This window comes from Amphiura filiformis, chromosome 15, assembly GCF_039555335.1.
Source record: "Amphiura filiformis chromosome 15, Afil_fr2py, whole genome shotgun sequence".
Classification (NCBI taxonomy): Eukaryota; Metazoa; Echinodermata; class Ophiuroidea; order Amphilepidida; family Amphiuridae; genus Amphiura; species Amphiura filiformis.
In genome coordinates this window covers 61,556,884-61,571,028 of record NC_092642.1, presented here as the reverse complement: position 1 = coordinate 61,571,028, position 14,145 = coordinate 61,556,884, and the positions used below count along the sequence as shown (strand labels likewise).

The 14,145-nt window shown below is 35.8% G+C and overlaps 1 protein-coding gene across 1 annotated transcript in view; it reads left to right on the top strand.

The window, feature by feature from the left end:
• LOC140171083 (uncharacterized) overlaps positions 1 to 14,145 on the top strand; it is a 35,154-nt gene that overhangs the window by 8,979 nt on the left and 12,030 nt on the right. Inside the window, exons 5-12 of the mRNA XM_072194253.1 lie at positions 311 to 483; positions 2,485 to 2,612; positions 4,445 to 4,697; positions 5,664 to 5,857; positions 6,490 to 6,623; positions 8,397 to 8,544; positions 9,891 to 10,047; positions 11,041 to 11,205. Of these exons, the coding sequence (XP_072050354.1) occupies positions 311 to 483; positions 2,485 to 2,612; positions 4,445 to 4,697; positions 5,664 to 5,857; positions 6,490 to 6,623; positions 8,397 to 8,544; positions 9,891 to 10,047; positions 11,041 to 11,205 (1,352 nt within the window). The remainder of the gene's footprint in view (positions 1 to 310; positions 484 to 2,484; positions 2,613 to 4,444; positions 4,698 to 5,663; positions 5,858 to 6,489; positions 6,624 to 8,396; positions 8,545 to 9,890; positions 10,048 to 11,040; positions 11,206 to 14,145) is intronic.

Here is a 14,145-nt window from a genome sequence, read left to right as displayed (position 1 = left end):
CTCTTCGCTTCTACCCCATTCCTACGGGATTGACCATATAAACATTGGTCGATTCGGTGCTCCTGCAACACCATGGGACACCTATGCACCAGATTCTAAACGCCTTACCGGTTGAGCTAGCCTGACCCTCAAGACTTACCAACACCATCCAAACCAAAAATCGTTATTACATTTTGCATGACTGTTCATATGGTATAGTCAAAATACCTTCAATATAGAAAGTCTATAAAAATTGCCTGATTAATTTGTACCAAAAAGACAAATATCTTGAATTTTTTATTTCCTAAAGATCTACTTTTACAAATTTCAGAACCAAAAGATGAGTCACTTTACAGCTTGCTTCGGCCAATGATTGGTGACGGGCTGCTACTAAGTAAAGGCAAGAAATGGGTGCGAAATCGACGTCTTCTCACGCCTGCTTTTCACTTTGAAGTGTTGAGACCATTTACAACAATATTCCGGGAATCAGCAGAAACACTGGTGGTAAATAAAGTTAATTTTTCTCTTTCTTTACTATAAATAATTTTGAATTCGAGTTTGATTATGTAACATTTCAATTGCACATTGCATTTGTTGCATAATAATTTCCCTGGTAGCAAAAATATTAGTAAAGATTGCATTGTTGATAATTACTTTTAACGCACTTTCTTGTAAACATGGTACAAATATTAATAGAATTTTGCAATTTTACATTCACATCATTCTTGAAACGATTTTTACTAGTATTTTGCTGCCTTCTAAACTTGAAGTTCATATTATGGAGCTAAAAAAATGACCAGACAAAAGATAGCAACCATTCCGGAAGCTCCCAAAGGATTTTGCAATAATACATGACGTCATGGAAGTTCTCGTTATTCCACGATCTCATCGATGCGCACGTCGTCACTGCGCACGTTCGAGTCATCAAGAGTGCCCATTAACGATTTGCGTATCAACAAAAACGTATCATATGGAAAGGTTTCTATACAAAAAATTCTCTTATAAACCATCTATGTACAGTCCGGGTGTACAGTTTCCACCTCGATACACCTGAGCACACGTTTTCGTCCAAGAGCTGCCAAGCTAGCAGTGAATTGTCTCCACACAGTCTTACACTACACGGTTGAGTGCATAGCATCGTAAGAGCTAACGAAAGCTAACACTTCCCCCTAAAAACATTTCGTCATTAGGTCAACAAATAACGCAATTCAATGTTATAGCAAGGCGAATGTGGTAAATCTGTTGAAAACTACCTATCCAAGCACATTTTTGACCAAAATGTAGGTTTTAAAAGTCAAAACCTCAAGTGTTCCTTATAATATTTTTCAAATTTTATGTCATTAAATGCAAAAGCACACTTAAATTGTCCAATGGTCAATTCTCTTTAAATTGCCAATCTTGTGTAAAAACTATTTTCGCCTGTTTTGTCATACGGTTGTAAATTCAATGAACTATGACTTTGCTAAAGAGCGCTTATAAATTGATAATAAATTATGTTTTTATGATTTCCTGCCCTGTATTTAGCGACATCTATCGTAGCCGCGTTTCTCTTTTATAATCATACATTATAAATCATTCTCGTTGAAAACCAACCATGATGCAGTCATGTCTACAGTAGAATTCACCACGACCTTTGCAGGACTTAAACCCCATTAAAAGCTATTAAACCAAGATAACACTCATTGAAAACAGCTCAACTGATTAAATTAGATCTTCTGGTTGTGCACATGTGTATGTTTCATGTGTGCGGTATCGCAATGAGCTGGTATTATAGCTTCAGCTGGGTAACCGATTATAAAGGAAACGCAAGGAAACAATGGTGTGTGGACCTTTGTTCACGAAATGAGACAATGGTCTGCTTTTTGTTAACCAGCATTCTTGAAAATGAGCAACATAATGATTGTTGACTTAACACGGTTTGGAAATAATTTCTTCATATTTTTTTGTGTTATCTGTCGTTTACATATCCTTCCTAAAACACAAAAGTGCGACTATTTCCAAACACCTAAATTAGCTAAAAAAGTTGTTACAAAACTATATTTTCTAGAATTTCATAGAATACTTTAAATGTAGCTTTGTACCGTTTTTTTGTGGCATCCTTCAGAACTGAGCGGTCCGTTACCAATACTTTCGGTTAAATCTCCATTCAATTAACACGGGGAGTTGGCTAGCTATGAGCTAGCTATGCCTTGCCCTCACTCATATTTTACGAAAGTGCGACTATTTCTGAAAATCTAACGTAGCTGTAATTTTAGGTCATGTTAGAGAAATATATTTGCTGGAAGTTTGGAGAATACTTTAAATATTGGCCGGTTATTTTTCACACAGTGATGTTAACTAGGCAAATGCATATACTTCTAACATACACTATTTGTAAAGGTCGCGCGTCAATGGTGAGAGCACTGTGTATTGTGTATAGGAAAACGGACAGTAACTGCAGTATGCCCCGATATTCCCTTTAAGGCCTATTTATTTATTTTTTATTTTTTTATTAATGTTGTTCAGTCAAAGTGGAATGTAAAATGCAATGGTGGAGAGAGATCTATAGAGATGTTTTCCGATATAAGTCTGCTAACCCTTGACGGTTTACTCAAATGCATCTTCTCAATAGAAACTGACTGCCAGAACTTGAGGTAAGAATACGTCGTTACTATATACTCCAAGACACCATGCAAATCATGAGAACTGCTAAACCCAGTGCATTACTGGTCGACCACAATAAGATTTCAGTTCTTAATACTTAGAAACTTTTCTGATGAGCGCTTTGATCATGTTTGCGGCCCTCTCTAGCTAGCTTTTGATTCAACAAGCTACTTGAGGGGGCGGTGTCCAACCTTCAAGTAATTATTTTGTGTAAGCTAACCCTAAGCCTATTCATAACCCTAATCCTAACCCTAACTCTAACCCTAATCCTAACCCTAAACTAACCCTAACCAATCAATGACAGAGCCTGTTTCAAGTTTATAAGCCTCCTTGCATGATCGTCTGCCGATTTCAACTACCTGCTTCGACCCTAGTCCTATTGGGTAGCTGTGTTAACGTGCCTATGACTGAAATTCTATCGTATTCGACCAGAAATGGATCGCACACCCCGGGGTAAGCGGTCACTGGGTTGTGAGCTGTCACTGGTTTTTTTCAGTTCTCGGGATGGTGTCTAGGAGTATTATAGTTTGTTTAAAAAAGGCCCTGTGGTAGGGCTAGGATTTAGATCGTTATCAAGACAAACATGACTATTCACTGATAAAAAAAATCGGCAATGTCGCCCTCTGTTGACATAATAACCAAAATGTCCATACCACAAAATACCGCAACAGCAAGTCTCAAGAACAGATACTGATAACAAAAAAGTATGTTTTAAATAGGGTCAGATCGTGAAACTAAAGTATTCTGGTGAGACCAAACAAACAATAATTATTTACAGTGTAGATGAGATAACAGTACCTAATTTTGAGAGCACAAACATGTTCTTTGAAGATTGCACGTTCATTGAGGAAAACAGACTTCAATGCATATTTTTTTAATATAAACTAAATTATATTTAAAAAAAATTAAATATTTTGTTAATTTACCAGCAAGTTATGCTTTTCATACTAAATTGTCAAAATATTACTATTTGTATTGTAACATATGATGTTTTCGTTGACATTGCTCTAGCCGTTAGAACTTTAAAAGGAAAAATGTATAGAGTGGTAACCAAAATGTTCTCGGGATGGTGTCTAGGAGTATTATAGTTTGTTTAAAAAAGGCCCTGTGGTAGGGCTAGGATTTAGATCGTTATCAAGACAAACATGACTATTCACTGATAAAAAAAATCGGCAATGTCGCCCTCTGTTGACATAATAACCAAAATGTCCATACCACAAAATACCGCAACAGCAAGTCTCAAGAACAGATACCGATAACAAAAAAGTATGTTTTAAATAGGGTCAGATCGTGAAACTAAAGTATTCTGGTGAGACCAAACAAACAATAATTATTTACAGTGTAGATGAGATAACAGTACCTAATTTTGAGAGCACAAACATGTTCTTTGAAGATTGCACGTTCATTGAGGAAAACAGACTTCAATGCATATTTTTTTTAATATAAACTAAATTATATTTTTAAAAAATTAAATATTTTGTTAATTTACCAGCAAGTTATGCTTTTCATACTAAATTGTCAAAATATTACTATTTGTATTGTAACATATGATGTTTTAGTTGACATTGCTCTAGCCGTTAGAACTTTAAAAGGAAAAATGTATAGAGTGGTAACCAAAATGTTTTGTTCATAACGTTTGTATACCGAGGGTTATGAGAAACTACGAGCTTTCGCCTGACTCCAACATTCTGCACCGGCATTTTGTGTATTAAAAGTGTAAAGTTAGAATGCCAATCGGCTTACCATCAATTGCTTGAGTTTTTTGACATAACTAATAATTCAGGCCCTCGGGCTATCTCAAACTTGTTGTCTATTTCTACAGTTCTAGTCACCCATACTTACAGGGAGTGCAAGACATAAGTGACGCCATCGGTCAACGAGTTGGATTTCTACCATTTTATATCGATTTTATATTTGAATTAAGTCCTACTGGTCGCAAACATAGAAAAGCGTTGAACAAGGCACACGACTTCACTCAGAGTGTCATCAAGAAAAGAAGCCAAGAGGTCAAAGTTGAACTGAATAGGAACAATAAGAAACTTACCGACTTTTTGGATATTTTGCTGAGTGCGAGGGTAAGATTATTTTAGAGTAACTGTTTGCTTTTTAATACTTACAGGGACAATTCGTTTCAGTCTACATGGTGTAATTTGAGCAATGTAACTAAAAAAACTGCGGTGCACCTCTCAATATCAATACATTGATCTTATAGGGAATGAGTTAAGGAAGGCAATAATAATTGCATTTATACCGTTTTTCCAATGTTTAGTTAAGGTCAATAATGAATCAAAAACAAAACTTTTGGGCGTTTTTTCCCTCCCGGAAAAACCACGTACATGGAGCGAAACTGAATTTGGTATCACCTTTATAGAACTTCAAATATTCCTAATGCTTTTGTCTTAATATTTTGAGTTCAAACACATCGTCTAAGTCTGTTCCCCTCAGATACACCTTAAGTCTTCACTTTGTTTTCCAAGAGAGTTAAGTTAAGTATACACGATAACAAACCTATGTAAGGCCTGTATACACAAAACAAGTTAGACCAGGTCTAACCACGGATGTTATAATTAGGGAGGAATTCTTTTACTCTTCTTTTTTACTCCTTCACGTCTTCCAAAGTCAAAAATTTAAAATGCAGTCATCTAACATGTCTAATATTAAGCTTCATGTATTTGCCCTTAACAGGATCTACAGTAATGTAAAATAAGGTATGTAAGTACCAAAACGTTCCTCCTCCCTATGAATAATCTCCATAGCTAATCCAGGTCTAAAGTTAGTCGGTCTAACCAGGTCTAACTTATTTTTTCGGACCTTAACAATGCTTAACGTCCCTAAATACTTAAGATCCCAATCTTGATACGCGGCTCCCTTACATGGGGCGTTCTCTTTATTTTGTCCCTGAGATGATAAGTATTCCAGTTTGTCTTATAAACATCAGGTGCAGTATTTGAACCAGATATGGAATTAGTAAGATATCGGAAATTACTTAAGGGATTTGTAACGTAATGATCAATACAAAATCACTTTATATAATAACATAGGATGCGGACGGGGGCGGTTTGTCTACTCGGGAAATCGAAAACGAGGTGGATACATTCATGTTCGGGGGCCACGATACCACAGCAAGCGGCTTATCCTGGATGATGGTGAATATGGCCCTGCACCCTGAATATCAAAGTAAATGCAGGAAAGAAGTTGACGACTTAATGGAAATCAAAACAGAAAAATTGGAATGGTAAGCTTCATTTTCCAAATATGTATTTTATTTTAAGCTAACGGATTTCAAATAGTCGTAAGCATGGGAGCAAATGGTTAGATTGATGCATTTAAATTTTCATTTTCGAGATTAATTAAGAGGTCTTGTAATCAAATATTCAACAGATACCATCTCATTAAGGGTATACGAGGTATTGTTGGTCGAAGCAACCGAAAAATCGATTTTCATTATCTAAATCAATATATTATTGAAAAATAACACTTTGATCTTTTGCAAAAGTTCATTTACAAATCATATACTTTGAAAACTTGCTTCATTTATTACTGCTAATGAGTTATCTACGTTTTACAAAAGTGTTGTTGTTTCAGCCCTTTTTACAACATGACTCAAGAACCACATGACCTACAAAAGTATATCTGTGATATTTAGATTCTTCTACACGCTCGCTATGAATTGAGCAATGCAATTTTTGCCAAAGCTCACTACCATTCGCAAGATGCTGTGAACTACCAAATCGCAACAGTTTAAAGTTGTTGCTAACCTTAAATCAATACGTGTGATATATATACAATACCTAACCATATTCAATATCATCATCGTCAAGAGATAACAGTCATTTCTTTCATTTCTTTTAATATTTACAATACAAGGGATGATTTGGCTAAACTTCCGTACCTGACGATGTGTGTCAAAGAGAGCTTGCGGCTTCGAGGACCGGTGCCTAGTATAAGACGATTGACAACTCGACCACTCAAATTTCCTGATGGCAGATTAGTACCGGAAGGTAAAATACCTCTCTCAACGAGACTGAAACATTTTTAGTTTCTTCTTTTAATACAGGGATCAAGATGGCATAATGTTTTCAGAGGAGGATTTAAAAAACAAAAACAAACGCAAACAAAATAAACATATAAATAAAATAGCATAGTTTTGTCTTATTTCTACACAAACTTTAGATATGTTCTAGAAATATTTTAGAAGTATTCAAGGATAGGCCCCAGCCTTATATATTTTACATTCCCGCACTTTTAGCCGAAAGCGATTCGCTTGACATTTTTGGAAAGAGAAAACTCATATATTTGGAGTCCAAGAATGTGTTCTTAAGAATTTTCATTTGTGAGAGCGGAATCATTTTGAAGAAAAACGTGATTTTATGAAATGTCCTCTCATAGAGCGCTCTGTTCTAGCTATTTTTGTTCATTCATTCATTCATTCATATTTTATTTTCGTCAATCATCAAAATGCATGTAATACATAAAAGCCAACAAAGTAATACAAAATATATGAAGCTAGAATATTAAATACAATCAGGAATCAATAGTATAATCAAGTAGTTACGATTAAATCAATATAATGTAAGTCAATACAGTAATATAATAATGCATGCTTAAGCAGACTACATTTTAAATGACAGTAATGATAATAATAATAATAATGATGATGATGATAATAATAATAATAACACAAATAATAATAATAATAATGATAATACAATATAGTACTACATGATTAATTATTAAGCAAGATTAAGCAAGCATTAGATTATACAAAATATATGAATGATCATTGATATAATGAATAGTCAAAATTAATACGAAATATGAGGCAAGAATTAATGGTATAATTATATATCGATACAATCAATTAGTAACAATTATGTTTTTGATGGTTCGAATGGAATACCAGGTTGCTTTCAACATCACGTGACATACTAATTGATATCAAATAAATTGTCTTACTCAGAAAAGTTTTTCTGAAAATGTGCATTTTATCCAGATAAGATCGAAAATGGGAAGGTGTTATTTTATTTATTTCATGAAAGGTTGTGAAATTGATATTTTATAATGGATGGATTAATGGTATTAATTACCGTGGTGTATTGATGGGTTTCATACCTTCTGCCGCTTGCCGCTGAGCGACGTGACGTTTCATCATGCCCCTTGCACTTGTTTGCAAGCGGAGCGGCGCACCGCTGAGCGGCGCACCGCTGAGCGGCAGTGGAATGATTTTGAAAGCCACTCTTGCCGCTCAGCACCGCTCCGCTTCTCATACGGCAGAGCGGCACCGCTCCGAGTTGATTTGAATTCAACTCCCAGAAAGTGGTGGAGTGATCGATATATCGGCTTGCCGCTGGTTATCGCTAGCGTTTCTGGTGCGACTACGCAGTGAAGTAAAATCATCTTCAGATCGGCATGAGGCAGGAAAGTATGAAACCAGCATTAGGATTATTTTAAGGCTAAGTTTAAGATTTGGGTTAGACTTAAAAGGTGGGATTAGGGTCTCGAATTAGGGTTGTTTTAGTGTTGTGGCTAGAAGGGGCGACAGAACTACCGGTATATTTCGCAAATACGAATTATTTCTCGTTTCAAGTTAATACCAACCGTTGCTATTTACATTCAAACTCTTTCGAAATTCAAACATTCTGTTCCCGATCTCAGTATTTGACCTGAAATTCTCATATAACAATCATATGGGTTAGGATACATCAGTTTATTCATGTTGGGCAGATCAATTTGATTTACAACTGCTATTTGTTTTGTTTCCCTTCACACATTAGGTACCGTCATATCCGTTGTAATCGATGCATTGCATCATAATCCTCACGTTTGGTCAGATCCGATGACCTATGACCCTGAGCGATTCTCACCAGAAAACGTAAAGAACATTCCACCGTTTGCGTTCATTCCCTTCTCTGCAGGACCAAGGTGAGATAGCCCGAGGGCCTGAATTATTAGTTAAGTCAAAAAACTCAATTTGGTGACCACTCTCTGGCTAGTAAGGTTTGACGATTGATTCGACTTCGATTTGTACACGATTTTTGGTACTGTGGTTCAAAACTTATTTTTTCAAGATGGCGTCGGCGGCCGCCATCTTGGATTTCTGGGTAAAAATGAGGTCGTAATGTCAAAGTAATGTCAGATTCAAAATCCTTGTGGTCGACTGATGCAAAAAAGTGTCTTAGTACACGATTTTAGGTCCTCTGGTTCAACTAAACCATCTTGGATTTCTGGGTGAAAATGATGCCGTAATGTCAAACTAATGTCAGAATCGGAATCCTTGTACTCGACATATCCGAAAAAGTGTCTTTGTGCATGATTATAGGTTCTCTGGTTCAAAACTTACATTTTCAAAATGGTGGCGGCGGCCATTTTGGATTTTGGCCTCTAGCGAAAAATGCCGGGATTTTGGCGAGCGACATGGAGGCTATTTTATTTCTAAATGGTCCATAGAAGTCGAATCAATCGTCAAACCTTACTAGCCAGAGAGTGGTCACCAAATTGAGTTTTTTGACTTAACTATATAGTTGTTTTTGCTCATGCTGACGAGATCCGTATTATTATAAACCGTACTGTTAGCTTCAAAATTTGATTCAAATTTTGAGTTTAAAAAAAAAGAACCGCATTAGTTTTACAAATAGAAAAAGATACAGAAGACCTATATAGTACTAGGGGGGAAGCTGATTCAACAAAGATATAATGCGGTTGAAAAAAAATGACTTAAATGCCTCAGTGCTACAAAATACCATTGCTCCAAACAGTTTCGGCGCGGGAAATTTGAATATCGCATGTTAAGAGCCGGCTGTTTTTATTCGTTTTTATGGTCAATATGAGTTTGTTTTTAATGAAACCATGTGATTCGTGCTTGATAATTGTTTTTCTAACATATAAGGCATAGTTTTGTTATTGACGGAGTGTTCCTTTAAAGAAGTATTATACATTGTAGTGATGGGCTCATAAAATTAATTCTACTATCAGCAAGAACAATATCAATAATGATTTCATTTATTTATTTTGTCTCCAACACCTTAATAGAGCTATTGCTCCACACCTTGATAGAGCTAATCCAATCTTTAAGTCACAGGTTTTGTGTGTGTCGGGGTGTTGGTGGGGGTGTTGGTGGGGGTGTGTGAAGGGATGTACTGATTGGGTGGAGTGGTGGGGTATCTGTATTAGGAGGGTGTGATCAAGGACTATCATCAGTATGCCAAGACAATAACCTGGAGATTGAGTTTGTGAACTATTATTATACAATTATGGTTTGATGAAAATAGGAATTGTATTGGACAGAACTTCGCTCTGAACGAAACCAAGATGGTGACTGCCATAATACTGCGTAACTTTTACCTCTCCTTGGACGAGTCGCCTCCTCCTGCGTATAATTTGGTGCTCCGTTCACCAAAAGGAATCCATGTTACAGTGAAACCTCGAAACATATAAACCATTTTTTATTTTTGTCAATTTTTTTCACATAAAAAATGGCATTACAGACTCTATATCAACATTATATAGCCTAGTATCTGTTACCAGCTGTCAACATTTGACAACCAACTTGCCTCATCCTGAGGCCGCTTTCTGTCAAACTAGACTGAACGGATTAAACTGATTCACCAACTGGGTCATATAATTCATCAAGCACGCGGGTAGCGACAATTCGTATACTGACGTTTTTGCAAAATACGCATTTCGAGAAAATCGAACTTGAAAATTTTTACTTGTGCAATTAATAGATAATTTACAAATTTATGTAGCTAATAATAACACATCTGCTTACTGAACCAGCATTTGTAGTAGTGAAAAACAGAAAGAGAGAGTAAGTCCATTTGTAAGGTCTCAGGATTTTGTTTTCTTAATAACACAACTGAGAGCACAAAATAATATTGGTTTAAAGTGGAGGTTTGTTTATCCATGAAATCTGCTTTTACTACAGTGTTCTTTCTTGTTAACATATCACTATCTTCTACTTGTGCAATTAATAAATAATTTACAAATTTATGTAGCTAATTATAACACATCAGCTTCCCGGGATCAGCTTACTGAACTAGCATTTGTAGTAGTGAAACTCCGGCTCATATTAAGCCCTGTACCGTTGCTATGGAAACTCGGAAGATGATAACAGTATGTCACTGAAACCTTTCCAAATATTAAAATTTTTCTTAATTTTCTCAAAAACAGTTTTGATGGAGTTGGGCCCTTCTTTCTCTCAGGTATTCGATTACTTACAAAACATTGCACTTTATATATACAATAGACGTCCGGTTCATTTAATGCGTACTGTGTTGCATGCTGAGACCATTTCCCGGGACCATTTCCCGTATTTGATAAGTACAGTCATGCATATGAACTTGAGCATAATATACAAAAGAGATTGTTTTACATGCATGCGGGCGCGATTGCCCACGTCGGTCAGTGTGTTCAGAGTAAATCAACATGGATGTCACTTTTGTGCTGTTGATTATAAGTTTGATGTTGTTTACTATAGCGGTAGCAAAGATAGCTGGTTTTATTTATAAGCGAAGGCAGATTGAGAAAGCGCTCAACCAATTCCCATGTTATGATCGACATTGGCTGTTGGGTCACCTTAAGTTGGTAAGTATACCGTAAAACCTCGTCTACAAGCATATAAAGTGCTTCTGATGAAAGCTGAATGAATCCAGGCGCCATTTTGGAATTTGAGCAAATACATTACAGATCCATGAATATTCAAACAAGTATTATTGTAAGACCAATCTATTGTCTTGGCATATTTACGAATGTATCGTATTAATTTAGCTTTCATCAAAAACACTATATGCTTGTAGACGAGGTTTTACGGTATATAACATAATGAATGCATTTATATTGAGTGCTAAGAAGCCCAGTATCAGAGCGCTTTTGTTTATTAAGTTGCGATTTCTTACCCCGTTTCCAATGCCATTGTATCCTTACCTACCCGAATATATATTCCGAAACTCGGTCTTCGATGATAGCTAGTCTTGCCCAGTCATTTATCTGTTGGCCAGTGGCCATTTGATTGGGTTTCAATCATTGATTTGCCATCACTATGGACTATAATGGCCTCATCCCAATGCCATAGTTCAATAACCTCCATTAAACAAATAAAGTGCACAATTTGACCTCAAGTTTCAGAGTATGAGTTTTTGTATTTTTCTTGGGTGGGATGGGGTGTGTGTGGGGGGTGGGGGGGGGGTGGGGGTGAGTGAACAGGTGATGTCTGTATGGGCGTATATGGTCGAATCCAACGAAAAGTGTACACGGCATGTTCAGGGCCATAACTTAAAAGTATTAATCAATTGGCATTCGTTTTTGTATTGTGTTTATTCTCCTTGATCATACGCTTCGCGCCATATATAATAAGACCCCCTTCTGTGAAAAACTTAGACACAGAGACCCTAAAACATGCTATTTTAACCCATTTTTTCAAAATATTTCTTAATGTATTTTTAAAAACATCTAAATCAGTTATGAAAAGAAGTCATTGGATTGAATCTAAATTGATTTCCTGAAAGGTGTGTATTCAAAGATTGCCTGTTCAATTTTTCACATATTTGTACATAATTATGAATTTTTTGTGATAATTTTTTGAGTGGTATTTTTTTACATTACTTACGAATACAATTTTTCATAGCACTAGTTTTATTTTTAAAAAATGGAAATCACTAATAAATGCGCAATTGATACAAGCTTTGATATGTCCAATACTGAAATGCATTGTATTCGGACATCTTTATTATTGTGTTTAGCTGCCAGAAATTCTAAATGGCACAAAGGTAGGTTTGGTAAAAAATATGCATTACCTCCGAATACATGTTAAAAGCTGTGTCATTTCCACAAAGTGAGAGAATAGTAAACAATAGTTAAGCAATAGGTGCAGGGTAATACACTCTTTATTTCTACCAAGTTTCAATAACCTGCGTTTAAATATTTCTGAGATGTCAACAATAAAAGCAAGTATTCGTAGGTAAATTTCGGTAACCGAATGTTACCTACGAATACAATTTGACATCATGACAGTATTGTGAAACACCGCCATTCATGCCAATGCCCATATTGCCCATATGACTCCAAGATGGACTTCACAAGTCTGCAATAACGGTTTTAAGCGATTTGTGTGCAATTAAGCAAATTAAAGTCACTTTAACGCCTTTGTTTCTTACTTCAATCCTCTTTCAACCGCTGTGAACCGACATTATTAATACATGATAGGGTCTAAAGTATCAATAAACGCACATAAAGAAAATAATACGTTCAAAGTGCTTTATAAAATGAAGTTTTGATTGCGATATCCACCAAAAGTCTAATTCACCCATAGAGGGTAGGAGAACATGAAAACTAATATGAGATACTGTATTAGGATCACATATTAAGTATCATGTGAGAGTATACTCTTGTACTCCAGAAGACAGGATCACATATTAAATGTGCGACACTATGGAATATAAAAAAGCAGGATATGGGTATGTTAAAAATTGCAATGAGGTATGGGGCTGGCTGGGGGTGGCTACGGGGCGTTATCTCAAGGACAATATTGTTCAAGGTTGCGCCGCAGGCTTACAAAGAGACAATATTGTTCAAGGTTGCGCCGCAGGCTTACAAAGAAACAATAGCAATCAAGCTTAAACTTTAAATTAGCACCCGATAGAGGGCAGGGCCTGAAGAATGAGGGAAATTATGGGGTAAATATTTAACGGAATAAACTGCATAATCATATTATTTAGATTTATTCCGTTAAAAATCTTATTTTAACTTATCAAATTACTAGTTTTTATATTCTATGGTGTCAAATATTTAATATGTGATCCTGTCTTCTGAGTACAAGAGTATACTCTCACATGATACTTAATATGTGATCCTAATACAGTATCTCATATTAGTTTTCATGTTCTCCTACCCACTATGGGTGAATTCTTACCTACAAATACTGAAATGTTACTTACGAATACAGCATAATACATGACATGTGTAATGAAGTGTCCCTACCAATGGAAATTTATTGTCAAAAACTTTAAGCGGTACCCCAGGACACTATTATTAACCATATACAATTTCAGATTAGAAGTGCTTGGTTTATCTTCAATGCGTAACAGATATATTTACCTTGCTTTGTCTTTTGTTTCAAAATGTTTGTATGGGAGGTATGATATCAATCCCTTTAAGTTTATCTCAGTGAATCCCCGCCACAACGAGAATTTAAAATTTAGTCACACCTATGCTCGCACAGATGGTATTAAATTCACTGTTTTCAACAGATTTCCTGGTTTTTTTTATCAACTTCCTCAAGATCTCCGTAAGTCAACTTCTTTTCAGTTTAAATGGGTTTTTAACAAATTCCAAAGAGTACTTCAAAAATCTCAGCTGGAATTGATTTTTATAGAGTGTTTCTTATGTAATATGTTTAGTTTATTCATTTACCCCACTCTAGTTCATGGGGAGAAATCCTGTCTCCTTCGGTGTGATCTCTGTTTTGATGTGTTGTTTTTGCAGAGTTTTTAGGTTTAGCCACTTTGAAAGTGACTTTTGTTACTCTTG